Source organism: Haplochromis burtoni, unplaced genomic scaffold (genome assembly GCF_018398535.1).
Source record: "Haplochromis burtoni strain Fernald_Lab_line unplaced genomic scaffold, NCSU_Asbu1 Contig_188, whole genome shotgun sequence".
NCBI lineage: Eukaryota > Metazoa > Chordata > Actinopteri > Cichliformes > Cichlidae > Haplochromis > Haplochromis burtoni.
The window spans coordinates 488,438-503,329 of record NW_024582549.1 but is presented as its reverse complement, the minus strand read 5'-3'; the positions used below and the strand labels follow the sequence as shown (position 1 = coordinate 503,329).

The following is a 14,892-nucleotide window of genomic DNA, read 5'->3' as shown; positions in this document are numbered from 1 at the left end:
CAGGAGTATGTGTTTCTTAGAGTACAAGAAAGGAGGCATCTCATCTACCCACTGCCCAGTTATCCTGTACTCACAGTGCACTTAACAAACCAGGCCTGAGTACACTTCTCAGACCTAAGTCCTGTCTCTCTTTGCACCCACACACACGCTTCTGAAAAAAGTTTTAGTTTTTTGTCTTGTAAGTCACAGTGATGTTCATGACATTATGCATTTTGTGGCTTAATGAGGGCATTTTCTGGAAGTAATGCTGTCTTCTCACAAAAGTTACAGATTTTTTTTTAACAACCTAGCACCGCAGTTTTGATGGAGGCAGTTTTTTCATTTTGAGGAAGCATTGGCGCTACAGGTGTGTGCAAGGTTAGCAATCAGAGTACTGTATGCTATACCCGAGACCAACTAAATGCTTAACTGCTGAATGCTCACCCATCCTTTGGCCCTTTATGCAGCTACTAGTTAAATCAACTAGACTTTGGGGGCCAAACACTTGGAAACACCAGTGTTTCTAGTGCTTTCAGTGTCCTGCATTAGGTCACACTAATAGACCCTGTATGGTCATGCATTCCATTAAGTATATTTTGTCTTAAGTTTGTTTTCCGTTTGCCAAAACTAATAATATATCCACCATATGGACAGAAGTACAGTTTTGGAATTCAGGTGATTTTAGTCCCATTGGCACAAGTGTATTAAATCAAGCGCTTAGATATTTAGTTTGGCTTTACAAACAATGGTGAAAAAGTGAGTTGTTCTAAAGAGCTACCTAAGTTACAGTTAACGTTCTCTACTGGCATTCTCTACTGGTCAAACCTCCACTAGCATTAACATCAGCACAAAAACCGTGTGCCAGGATCTTCATGGCGTGGGTTTCAGTTGCTGACAAGGTCCTGTAAGTTATATTGTTTGCTTACTATGGAGGTCACTTGTTAACCAAGCCAGTTCGCTAGTGTTAGCATTAGCTGATAACCTCCACCCTCTCACACACGTATGGTCACATCTAGTTTTAAAAGACTAAGATGGCAAAGACAAAAATAACAGACTCTAGATTTCAAGACATGAATCCAAAAACTAATGTGTGAAATCAAGAGTAGCTTTCAGAAAGTAACGCATAAAACACAAGAGCTCAATTTGTCAACTTCATGCAACTCTCAGCAGGAAAACCATAAAATGTCAAACTACACCTGTATAAGTTAATAATCTGCTCATTTTGATATGTGGGTTCAAATGACTAGGGTACAAGTGAAACATCGGTAAAGTAATTTGATTCTGTGTCTTCCAGGTGTTCTGGTAAAACTCTTATAAGCATATGAAAGAAAGAACAAAAACTTTCATTAGTTTTACAAGATGATTGCATTCTGCCCAGCAAAAATCAGGTTTAGACTGACAAAGCACAGTTTTGTAGCACTGATTCAGTTTAAGGAAGGCCCCTAAGTCATTCTGCATCTGAGTCAGCACTGCTGGAGTTTGAGAAATATGGTCCAAGTAAGAGAGCTGCTGCAGAATGTGTGACCCCTTCATATGGTCATATACATATTCATAAGTTTTTGATTTATTTTTCATACTAGTCTTCAAAGCATCCCGAATGTCCCTCTGTGAATCTCACTTTCTCCTCTACGCCTGCCTGTCTGCTTAATTTATCTGGAATACATTAAATTCAACATTTCAGACATTTATTAATGTCTCTGTTAGGAATAAAGTATGGCTCTGCTTTCTCAGTGTCATGGTCCTGAGTCCTTACTGAGTGATTTTGTGTTTAGTGTATTTAGGGCTGTTTTGGGATGGTTTGCGTTTTGGGGTTTTGGATACTGGGTTTCTGGCTTTGTGCTCCTCCTGTTGGTCCCTGGTGTTAGTGTTCCCCTGTCTGTCAGGCCCAGCTGTGTCTCCCACCTGTGTGTGATTTCCCAGTGTCCCTCTGTGTATTTATAGTGTGTGTCTGCCTCTGTTCCTGGTCGCGTCGTCTGTGTTCATCCTCTGTGTCACCCTGCGTGCTCTTCCTGCTGTCCTCCCTTCATGTTCAGGTTTGCTACTCTTTGGTTTAGTTTCTCCCAGTTTAGTTCATCCTTAGTTCTGTTTTGCCATCCCCACTTTATGTTCGGTATTCTTAATAAATCACCCTCACATCTGAATAAGTGCTGCATTTGAGTCGTCCTTCCACACATCACACGGCTGCTGCCCCAGTCATGACACTCAGCTTGGAACTTTTGCTTCCTGATCCCCTTCTTTCTGCTTCTTGTTTGTAATCCTTACAAACTTACTTTCCCAGTGCTAGCTTGCATAATGATCTGGTAATTGATTTTGAATCTTCTCTCCCTTTTCACCCTTTTCCCTGTCTTGTGATCTGTGTTTGTGAATGGTAGGGCTGCCTTCAGCTCTCCCAGCATTTCTCCAATTAGAGTACACATCTGTTGGTCATCAGCACATTATTCTGCAGCATATCTGCCCTCTCCTGCTATTGTCTGACAAATCGTTGTGCCAGTTGCAGTAGTTTTGCTGGTGCTAGTGATTTGCACGGTTTAGTTTGCTCCACGTATCTTTTGTTCTGATCCAATTTTTTCTCTGTTTAGACCTGCCCAGCATGGGTCAAGCGTCCAACCTTTGGCTCCACTCCACACTTATACTCCCTCAGCCATTAGTCAATTCTGTCTTCCTTTCTGCCTGCCTGCCAGCTCTGCCAGTCCTGCTCTCCATTCCCGAGCCATCCCAGCCTGTTAGCTCCATCTCCAATGATGCATCTTGTCCTCACCCAACTACTTAAGTTTTCTGATTAAAATCCTGTTTTGAATCATAGCCAAACAGAGTCAGTTTATCTTGCTTTTTATTTCCAGAAATACTTATTCAACATGACACTTATGACTTAAGTAAATATGTTAAAAAAACAAACAAACAAACTGGCAGATATGATGAATAACTATAGGACGCATCCTTTTAGCCCTGAAAGCTGCATGGCTCCATATATGGAAATGTCAATCAGTTAATTCACCTTTTAGTTGGATTTCAATTAAATCTCGATCAGACAGAGGATAAACATCACTGAGCATCATTCAATAATTTAATGGAATTAATTCATCTTTTTTTTAAACAAGCAAAAAGTGAAACGAGCAAATCTGTCTGTTAACTCAGACTGAACTTAGTGACTGCATTCATCTGACATTTTATTAGAAGAAGAAGAAACCCATAATATTTGCTCTTTCTTGATTACATGTGTTTAATGTATTTATTATTCTAATAATCATCATTATTATTATTATTATTATTATTATTATTATTATTATTACACATCAGGTCACCTTATTTAATTATTTAACATAAGTGAAATCAGGAAACAGTTAAAACAGGAACAACTCACATTTTTACATTAAACCAACTTAAAATGATTGACAATGTATTAAGTTTAGCACAACCAGCATTTTTACATTTTTACCCTTATATTGAAACACTAACACAACATTGTGTCCAGGCAGCCATGGCTTTTAGAGGTTTCTGGCACAAATTCACCTGCTGCCAATGTGCACAGTAGACAGGATGAAGTTGTTCTTTAGACTTCTTTTAAGATTAGGCTTAAAAGAAGAACTTTCCTTTTTGCTAAAGCATATAGTTAGGGCTGGATCAGGTTACCCTGAACCCCCCCTTAGTATAACTGCAATAGGTGTATAGAATCATACTTGTTATTAACCTCTGTCTCTCTTCCACAGCATGTCTTCTATCCTGTCTTCCTTCTCTCACCCTAACCGGTCGCAGCAGATGGCCGCCCCTCCCTGAGCCTGGTTCTGCCGGAGGTTTCTTCCTGTTAAAAGGGAGTTTTTCCTTCCCACTGTCGCCAAAGTGCTTGGTCATAGGGGGCCATTTGATTATTGTTTTTTTTTCTTTGTATGTATTATTGTAGGGTCTGCCTTACAATATAAAGTGCCTTGAGGCGACTGTTCTTTAGATTTAGATTTATTTAAATAAAATTGAATTGAATTGAAATGAACTTCAAGTGTTGCTGGAACTCTGATCACAGTTCTTGGTCCCCGACTTTTTCCCACCAGGAGGCTAACCTTTATGGTTTTGAGAGTCTCCTCTGGTGAAACACTTCTGTGATTCTCTCAGTTGGGTCAAGATGACAATAACAATAATACTGTTAAAATGACTCTTGGTTTAATGTTGGTGGGAGGTCAGTATTGTGCGTGTTAGCTGCCCAGCATGACTGCATTCATGTGATATTTTATTAGAAAATGAAACCTATAAGAGTGGGTTTTTGCTCTTTCCTGAGTGCATGTGGTTAATTTATTATTTTATTTAGTTGAATAACCTGTGCAAAGATATTCTGCAGAGTCAATAAATCTCGGGTAAAAAACACAACACATTCATGCTATTTGTGCTAAAAAGACCTCATAAACCTGCACCTGTGTTCTCTGATCCAGCCTATCTACATTCTTATTCCCTTTTTTTTTTACACCTTTAAGCTGCGTCTCTATCCCACTCCTTTACACTTCCATTTTTAGATTTCATTGGCTCTGGCTTCTTCTGTTTTTATTGCATCTCTTGTCTTTTTTCACATGCCACTTGGGGATCAAAAGACAGTGTATGTGATTGAGTTACCTACTTCTCATAACAGCTCATTGTCAGCCAGCCACTCACTGCTGACAAGTATCCACTACAAATAAAATGCACATGCTAATTCAGCTCCCCAACTGCAATGTCAAATTATCTTTACATCTCTCATGTAGTACGTGATCCTATTATGATCCCCTTTGTGCCGATACAACTCACGGAGGTGTCTTTGTGCTGAGAGGAGGCGTGATTGCTTTGATAGAACAGTGAATGGGCAGGGGAGATGATGGGTAATAAAATCTTTCTCCAGGAGGAAAATAGAAGTTATAGGAGGAGGGGTAAAATTATGTAAAGGTGAAGTGGAGCATGACCTTGTTATGAAAAACTGCTGTTAAGATGCAAGAGAGGTGTACCACAGAGAGTCTGAGTGTTCACAAGGTGATGGTATACTCAGCTGTAAAGCAAGAAGAAACAGTTGAGGAGAGGCAGCGAATGGTGGTGGTAGACAAATTAAGGGAAATTCGCATTCCATTTCATTTTCATTACACTTGCCATGTCTTTATTCGAGTCTCGGAACAAAAGGCCAGGTTTATTAGAACCTCATTTCAGAAGCTTTCTGTGTCTAGAGACGTATTTATCAAACAGATCCAATAGACTGTAATGCCCAGTTTGCATGTAATCAGTTAAGTGTGTCTAAGATTGGATGCAAACAACAGGAGGAATTTTAATGCGTTTGGTTGGTGGAACATTTTGCAGCATTTACTAAGAGGGAGGCAATCTGTGAGGGTCTGATTTTCTGGGAACGATTTCAGCCACAGCTTATGTAACGGACAGCTGTTCTCAGGTGGAGATTATTTATAATAATAGTACTTTAAAAGGGAATACTTTTCCAACATTTCCATCAACATCACATACAAAATGTCTGTTCTTTACTTTCTGAGCAGATCCTGTATTGAAGAAAACCGTGGATATGTAATCAGTACTTATCATTATTCATGAAGTCATACTGCACACATACTGATAGAGAGGCTCGTCATTTGACCAGCAGATTCTTCAAACCCTGAGCAAAGAAATTTGTTCTCCAAGGTAATAAAAAGCAAGGGTGAAGACAGGCATTCTGTTATGCAGGACTGCAGGTAGGGAACCCTCAAAACACAAACACTTCTTTCCTCTTGGATTACACATTTGTTACATTTTCATATTAGACTAAACGTGTGTGCAAAGGTCCATGCAAGGTCCATGCATTCAGTGGGATCCCACCTCTTTATAAGGCCTCTATTCTACAGACTCTTTGCATGTCGGTTTTGCACTTTGTATTTTGCACGAATGAAAGAAAGAAGGTCTCTTGTTCAGCACAGTGTGCTGTCTCATCTATATACCGTATACAGTTAGAAGCAATCCTGTAAATCTAGTTGTGAATCTACAAAGGTCTGACTCCACAGCAGTTTTTACGACTTCATTTTCAGATTAGTTTCCTCAGGAGCTTTTTGTTATTATGTTACAAAGACCCTCTTCTTCAGTATTAGATCGTAAATAACAGGCTTATCACTGATAATCACAACAGTAGGCCCTGTGCTTTTACACAAAGTGTTGATAAGTCTCCATCCTTCCATCCATCCATAATATTTTCACCTGTGAGCACCATGACTGCAGCAGGGGAAAAAGAATTAAAAAAAATGTGCTGAAATGAATGAAAAATGCTCAGTCAGGTTTTTCACTTAATCAAGTGCGCATGTTTTAACTGTTCCTGAAATGAGATCTAAGTATGCTCAGGGTGCTTTCAGCTATTGTGGTCACTCAAAACCTTTTTAATTTACTCAGGCAGGCCTACAGTCAAAATGTGCATTTGTGTTTGCTTTTGTTTTGTTTTATTTTGCTTTATTATATTTTTGCTGTTTTTACTGTCTTAATACATCATAAACCTACACAGGTTTTTATGTTTTTATCTTCTGTGTTAAGCACATTGACTTTGCAGTTCAAATGCACTATTAAAATAAAATTGCCATTGCATTTTGTAATAGGCTAAATGTGTAGCTAAAGTCAGCTTCATTACTGTCATTTTAATCAGCACATCTAAGAAGTAATTGCGTCGTACTTGGATTGTATGCTGTGCATTAATCTTTACCGTTCTTTGGGCTCAACTCCATCTTTCAATGCAGTCAGACAGCCCAACACAACACTATTGTTATCCTAATAGTAGCATTCAAACTATTTCCAAGCTGCTGCTCTACACTGCATCAAAGTTGACTGCACAACCACAATAGCATGTGACAAATTTACACATGCTATCTCCATTTGTTAATGACTTAACAAATAAGTAAAAAAAACAGTGGCAGTGCTGTGATTTTAAATTTACATTCTAAATTATCACTCGGAGGAAATTAGGTCATTTATATCTATGTCAGAGAGTTCATCCTGATAGCTGAGAAGAAGGCGTCACTGTTACTGTGTTTTGTAATGAGGTCAGTGCTTTTGTGAAGTGCAAGAGAAAAGTAGTTGTGGATGAAAGTTTCAATAAAGCACAGTACACACCACAAGGTCACAAGTTAAAAATGAAACTCAGGATATCTTCTTTAGTAAACAAATTCCAGGTTTAGTTAAAGCATGTATGTTTTTGTAGGTTGATGTAAATGCAGCGTCCTCATTTGGCCATGATGATGTTTAACCGTCAGTTAAACTATGGACACTTTGAACTGAAGAGTTGTTTCATATCATTTTCAAAAAATGGTTTAATGTGTCTAAATGTTTGTGAACTGAATGTGAGTTTTCACATTTAAAAGAACTGATTGTGGGTGTACACAAACTCCACACAAATACTCGCACATGTTTGGAAGCTCTGACATGGTGAGATGAAAGCATGCGCTGCATTACCATGAGGACTGCACTAGAGTGGTTTCCTAGCCTGTGTGTTAGCACAAACACCATTATCTCATAGGCAAAAATGTCGCAGCTGGACACTGTTTACTTTGCTTTGTAAAGCAGGCCAGCAAACAGCCAAATGGATCCTGTTATACAAGGTGATTACCAGTAGCTATTTTTATGTTTAATTGCCTCGCAATGTTATACTGGAATCTATTTTTTAAAGACTGCAAAGTAAGTATGCCTTCATAAAATGTTTCTATTATTTTTCAAGTTTAATTTTCCTGTTTCTTACCTTTGCCTGTTACTTCTCTTTATAATTGCACATTGTTAAGCGTTTTAAAAGTGTTTCCTGGAGCTGCATTTAAATTTCAAATCAGGGCTCTAAAACTTCTCCCTCGCATGTGGATAGTCTCTTATAATAACCTTTTTTTGTGTCAGTGGCCATGACAACGGGACAAGTTAGTCAGGGCCCTCGTGGCTACCTAGCAGCAAATTGAGAGCCATAAGTGGATCGACTGCTGAGGGCAAGAGCACATTTGTGATTATTACAAAGGTCACCCTTAAACACGGGAAGGCCCTGTGTTAAACTTCCTGAACTTGGGGTATATGTAAACACAAATGCACGAAACATATGCACTGACACACTTACTTTACTTACATACAGGTGTATTTATTAAAGAATAGGTGGAAAAAGATAAGATTTACTGGACTGCCCTGGATCCCAGAGGTTCCTCTTCAAGACATTCAAAGAAGTCCAGTTGCTTTCTTTTCCAGGCTCCTAAAACCTGGAAAAGAAAGCAACTGGACTTCTTTGAATGTCCTGAGAACCTACACAGATATGTAACCAATTCAGGTTGTGTGGCTTTAATCACAGATGAAGCAGACTACTAAATGCAGGTAAAAGGGCCCAGATAGTGACGGTTCACCAAACCATCTTCAACCCCAACATGATGCTAAACTGAAAAATGGAATAAAGGACTAAAGGAAGAGGCAGACAAATATAGAAAGATGCAAAAGGTAGGTGGTGCTGGTTAGTTGAGTCACTACCTTGATTAAGACAACTCAACTAAATCCCAGTTGTCTCTCGACAACATAAAAGTGGCAGCACAAGAGTCTTTGTTTCGGTCTTTTAATTGTCCGCACCTTGTTACAAAGTCATAAAGGCCACGATGCCATGCTAAACCGGGACTGATAACATAGTAAATCTTGTACCTGCGAAATTCCTGTCAACATGTTGGCACGCTCATATATTTTTGCCCCCTAAGCACAGGTCACAGCCTTGTTTTATTAATTCATATTTTCACCATCTTCTTTCAGCTGCTTCCTGAATTATCTACCTCTTCTGTATGTCCTCCTTAATGACATCTATGAATCGTATCTGTTGTCTTCCTCTTTTCTCCTGACAGATTCAACTTCACCATCCATTATATATTTATCTATACCTTATCTTGATTTCTCCAAACCAGCTCAGCCTTTCTTCTTTATCTCAAGCAACTTACCCTGACCTGTCCTGCTGCTATACCTCATTTCTAAAACTGTCCACCCTGGATCACTGTCTACAAAGCACTTCAGCTCTGTCACCTCCAGGTAGTCTCACTACCGTCTTGTAAATCTTCCCTTTCGCTCTTGCTGCTTTCCTTCTGTCACAAACTGTCCTGCCTGCACTCTCTTCTTCACCTCTCTAGTGTACTGCCCATTGCTTTGGATGGTTGAGTGCAGGTTTTTAAGGTAAGTCATACTTTTGATATTTGTTTTTATTGAGTTCAACTTTTACATCAAAGGGCCTTTCCATTTCATCATCAACTGTATGAACTCTGAACTGTTGATCAATTTTGTCAAAATTTTTACAGCTCACAGGTACATGCAATAAATTAATGCATACATTACATGGGGCGCCTCTGTCAGTGCGCCCCAGCGTGGCTGTGGCTACAAGGTAGCTTGCCATCACCAGTGTATGAATGTGTGTGTGAATGGGTGGATGACTGGATGTGTAAAGCGCTTTGGGGTCCTTAGGGACTAGTAAAGCGCTATACAAATACAGGCCATTTACCATTTACATATTAAGTATTAATGTATAAGAATTTCAGAGACATGCTCAGCAGTCATTTTTACTGTTTACTCTTTAAATCTAAGGTTAACCCAGGGACTGAAGCGTTGTCGACACATGCCCGGTGATTGTAATTTATACTTTTAAACTGTATATTTACAGCTTTACACAATGACACAAATAAGTATACATATTCATGTCTCTGTTCATGCTTTTAGTGGTGCATCTGTACAGAACTTAATGGCTCTAACTGGCATAAATTGATTTTTGATATATAAATACACCACATGGAATAGATTTTTCCAGGGGTCATTTGCTGCTTGTGTAAATGTACTGTAACTTCATACCAAAGCCAGTTAAACCCCTCAGCCTGTTTTATAAGCAAGAATCAATGTAGCAAACGACACCATCTAAACAACAGACATATACGAGCACACCTTAGTGAAGGACGTTCTTATGTCTTTGGTTTATACGAGGGAAAATAGGGAAGGGAAAAGTAACTGTGACTACAATAAATCCACATTGCTATAAGAAAGATTGTTTTTGGCTTTTCAGGCATTCATACTTCTCACCCTGTTATCTCTACTTCACTGCAGGCATACATGTGTTGTTTGCGATATGCAATCTTAGCTGGAGTAGTGTGTGACAATGGTGTCAAATATTTGGGTTTCTGTAACGGAAGATGTTGTGATTTATGACTGAATCCGAATACGGCTTGTAAAGAAGATCGTTTTTTCTATGAGTCACTGATTGTTATCACAAACAAAATCCTACTGAATATGCTGCATGTGTCTTGCACTCCTGATATGCCTGCTATTTTCTCTGTGGGTGTTAGATGTTATAAGATAATGTATGACTCTATTTGTTCTTCTGGAGAATACTTGGTGCCCATAAATTATTCGGTTCCAGACAACAAAACACACACGTTTCCTGGGAAATAATTCACAAGTTCACACCCATGAGAGAGACATACAGAGCAGGGCTATTTTTAGAGAGCTCTGGCCATGCATAAGCGCTGTCCACTAGTAATTGCATCATATAGGTATGTCATCAGAAACAGAGTAGTGCGGTGTAAGGACGGTATTGCAGCAGAAAGCGATGCTCGGCCCAAGGCTGTGTGCTGCAGTGTAGAGGACAACGTTAAAGTGTTTAGTCTACTCACTGCACTGGTGGTGCCATCTGTGTCTGTTAGCCTCTGGTGCAGGTCAAACCAGACCGTCTGCAAGGAGAAGCACAACAACAGCAGCAGCAACATGTCAATCTACAAGACCAACGACAGCAACTACTACTACTACAACTTGAAGCACACATTAGCAGCTCACAATGAGGATTTTCTGGACATGCTGCAGAGACAGGCACAGAAGGAGGACATGTATTTTACAGATTAAGATAGGGAACGAGGAGGAATCGGAGAGAATCACTGAGAGAAGCAGACATGAAAGATGTAAACATGGAAGACAGAAATCCCCAATCCTGTTGAACATCACGGGGAAGAAGATAGACGTGAAAGCATTTAGGGGAGTTGTTGTTTCTTCTTTTAAAAAGTTACTAACCTTCTAGTTCCTTAGTTACAAAGTCTTGCACGGTTCTTTTTCTTTTTTTTACATTTTACACATAAGGAAACAAAAGAAGATCTCTCACTTCTAGCTCTCTGACACTAGACAGTCTCTAAAAAAAGCCTGAAAGCAGAGTTTAGTTTCTGACCAAACAGTTTTAGGGACGTCCTGCGGCTTCCTGTGCCAGAGACTACTGAGCCTGAAGTAGGACAAAAAAGGATTACCAGTCCAAAAGTCAACACACCCTGAGCAGTTGAATATTCAAGAACAAGAAATGCAAACAAAGAGCAGAATGTGTTTTACAGTGTAGCGCTAGTAAGAACTGGTAATAATCTCCTAGGCCCTCAGCTATCTTTTAAAATTTCCACCTGAACGACATCCCCAACTGGAGCGACTATAAAGCCAAAATGAACATCCTTGAGCTCTATGGATGAGAGATACTTGGGAGAGCCTCAGTTCACACCAGCAAGCCAAAATATCTGTACAACTCGGGCAAAAAATAGTTTTTCGTTTAAATTTCTACCCAATCACGACTGTGAATCAGAAAATACATAACCTCGTAGCAATGAGCCAGTAAACTTTTTCTCATCTTGTGCATTTTACAAAGGTCAAAAAACAATCAGACCATACTTTAGATAATGGGCATTGCTCTTATGGGACAGCCATGCTTCAGGGGACGGGTTTAGCAAAAGGTCAATTAAGTGAAAGGCATGATTAAATTAAGTTCAAATATATCCTTCAGGCAAGACAGTAGCAAAGCCAGGTGGCACAATAGTATAGTGACTGTGTACAACGATGGCACAACATTGATTTTCAGTTTTCCCCTCCACTTTCACTGCCTGTGAGCAAGCGTTATATAAACCCGCTCTAATAAATCACAGTAAGCGCTGCAGGTGTCTGTCACCAAGGTGACTGATGACTAGCACTGTTTGAATAGTGTCTGTGGAGCTCCGAGGGCAACTGAGACTTTTACCAAACTCAGCAGGATCACGGCGTCCGGCACAGTGGGCAGGTGACACACAGACACTCACACATACCAAATCCTAGGATGAATGATTTAAACCTAATGTGACACAGTATGGTCACAGCTGGACTGAAATGAAAGGTGCCGTGTGTTGTTGGCTGTTCAGTACATAAAAGACTCACTGCCTGCTATTTTCCTTACTGCACATGCTACACTGAAAGACATTTTTGTGAAACAGCTTTGTTTACCCATTGCTGTTTTCTTAAAAGTGCTTTACAAAGCAGCAGTACTAATGGCATGCATTCCATTAAACCTGCATTAACATTTGTTTTCAGCAATGCAAGCTCACTAACAAGCTCTTCTCACAATGCTAATGTGTTACTGCCTCACAAAAACGATATAGCTAACATGTTAGCATTCACTTGAGTTGTGAGTCTGCCTGCTTAGCAAATTAAGGTCGAATATTCAGCCCTTTGTTTATCCTCACTAATGTTCTGTTTGAACTGCACTACATTTTGTCAGATAAGATTAGTTTAGGCATTTACAAATCAAATCAGCTGCTTTCTTTTACACCCTGCATCACTTGGAAGATGTTTCCAGTAAAAAACTGCCAAAACATGATCTAAAAAAGGCTTAAATAATATTAACTTTTTTATGTTCTTAAGAAAGATAGGAAAGATGCTCAATCAGCCAGGTAGGGAAATCCCAGGAAGTTTCGTCACTCATCCATCAGGTTTAGGTGACTGGAGGTTTCCTTAAAATTTGCATAGAGAGCAAAATTAGCACCACTGACCAACTGACCAGCTCTGTTTCGTGATCATTAGTATGCAAACTGTTATGACCATTGATCAGTGGCCATGAGAATCATTCATAGAGAGTTGGGGAATGGCAGCAACCACAGCATTGTAAGATGGCGAAAGATATGAAACCTGCAGTTAGCTGAGACTGAAGAAGTCATCTTTGAGGAGTGAAGAAAAGTTTCTCCAACTGATTCCATCAGCTCAGTTGTCTGCTTGGGCTTCTATTGGTCATTTGCATGCCGTTGCTTCTATCAGGGAAACAGGAGAGGGTAAATTCTGACATACTTTCTTATTGGCGAAGTCTTGCAGTAATGGATCTGAGATAGTTCCATAATAGATTCATATTTTGTAATATATCTATATTTTTGCTAAAGCACTTTCTGGATGGATGCAAACTGCATTTTGTTGCCTTGTACTTGTGACATGTGCAATGATAATAAAGTTAAATTCCATTCTATTCTATTCTAAATCTTGTCCCAGATGAACACCGATAACCCTTCACTCATGCATGTGATCCTTTGTTGCTACAAAACTACTGATCTTCAAGTTGGATAGGAAAAACACAAAAGTACAAATTTTAAGCTAAATGCATTTCCCCAAAATATACTTAAGATAAGATATAATTACCTTTATGTTTTAGTACGCAGGGGAAATCAAGATTCAGAGTATATATTTGATTTTAATTGAAACAAAGTTGTTTTAGTGGAAATATTGTAAACAGATTCACTGTCTTAATTAGCAAAATGTTTGCAGCACTGGTTACCTTTTACATGTCTTGCAGTTAATGAGCAATGTCAACTGACATCTAGAGTCACGTTTGTGTTAAGTCAGGGTATGATTTCCATTCTTTTCTTTGCCCATATTGCACACAGTCAAAGAAAATTTGGTTATCTGTGGTATATATATATGTTCACATATATATGGTATATATGTGGACAACCACACCTTTTAATCTTTCAATTCAGGTGATTTCAGTCCTGTTGTTACAGGTGTAAATAAATCAAGCACCTAGCTATGCAGTTTGACTTTACAAACATTTATGAAAAATTGAGTTGTCGTAAAAAGGTCGCTGAATTTGAGTGTGGTATTGTATTAGGATGAAGAAATTTCATCCTTCCCATATATTCCACGGTCAACTGCAAGTTGTACTAATGCATTTCAGAACGCCAACAACTCAAGTAAAATTCCAGAGTGGGATCACAGAGTGCATAGGAGCTTCATGGCATTGGTGTCCTTGTCTGTGCAGCTCCTGTAGGTGTAAGCCGTAATTGGTCCAGTACTTTTATCCACATAGTGTATATGTCTGCATCTCAACATGCAAACTGAATGCGATGTGTCCTAAATGTGGAAAATTTTGAAGATGTTAAAAATTTTGAAGATGTTGCAGATTATAAGACAGAACTGTAATAGTTTACTATTTTTTCACATTCAACTTGACAGTAATTTTAAAAAATAGTTAAAAAGTGAGCATAAGCATTGCCAGTTATGTGGCTATAATCAAGTTATCAAACACAACATCACATACTTTTGCTGATAAAAGGAGAGATTGCATATGAGCCTCTACAATGAAAGCTCATTATCCTAAGAGGGATGTTTTCAAGGGAAGCAAAATTTCCTGGTCTGTGGTGCACGGAGACTAATAAATGATGATATTTTGTAAGTAAGGAAAAAGGATGACAGTAGGAGAATGTGAAACTAAGACTGAGCAACAGAGGCTCCATGATTTTGCCACTTTAAGGAGGGTTTGTAGGTAACAGGATTTCCTGTGATATCCAGGCAAAGGGGCCAAAGTAAGACACTATTTTCATCTCACCATGTACAGCATCACTCAGTGTGTAGCTGGCTTATTATTCATTGAGTAAACAATTCATGATTCACTCCGACGCAGTGTGGTAATATCTTCTCCTTCCAGACACCTGCACAGTCTTAATACTAAAACTTGTGCAGGTAATACTCAACAAAACAGAGAGGCAAAGACACATTTAAGACACCTCCACAAAGCTTTTGTTTTGATCCAGTATGATTTCTGCAGTATTCTGTACAGCCCTCTGTAAATTTAATCCAGCAGAAAATGCCTATTCATGTGCTTTTCTATAGCTCTCATTATTCTGAAAGCTCATTTTCCAACAGAAAAGT

At 39.0% G+C, this 14,892-nt stretch overlaps 1 protein-coding gene across 2 annotated transcripts in view; it reads right to left on the bottom strand.

The window, feature by feature from the left end:
• Nucleotides 1-14,892, bottom strand: part of necab2 (N-terminal EF-hand calcium binding protein 2) — a 136,575-nt gene that overhangs the window by 27,986 nt on the left and 93,697 nt on the right. The window contains exon 9 of one of the 2 annotated variants that reach the window (XM_005935007.3): nt 10,599-10,655. The exons of the other annotated variant lie outside the window; for it this stretch is intronic. Coding sequence (XP_005935069.1) covers nt 10,599-10,655 — 57 coding nt within the window. The remainder of the gene's footprint in view (nt 1-10,598; nt 10,656-14,892) is intronic. 2 annotated transcript variants of the gene reach the window in all.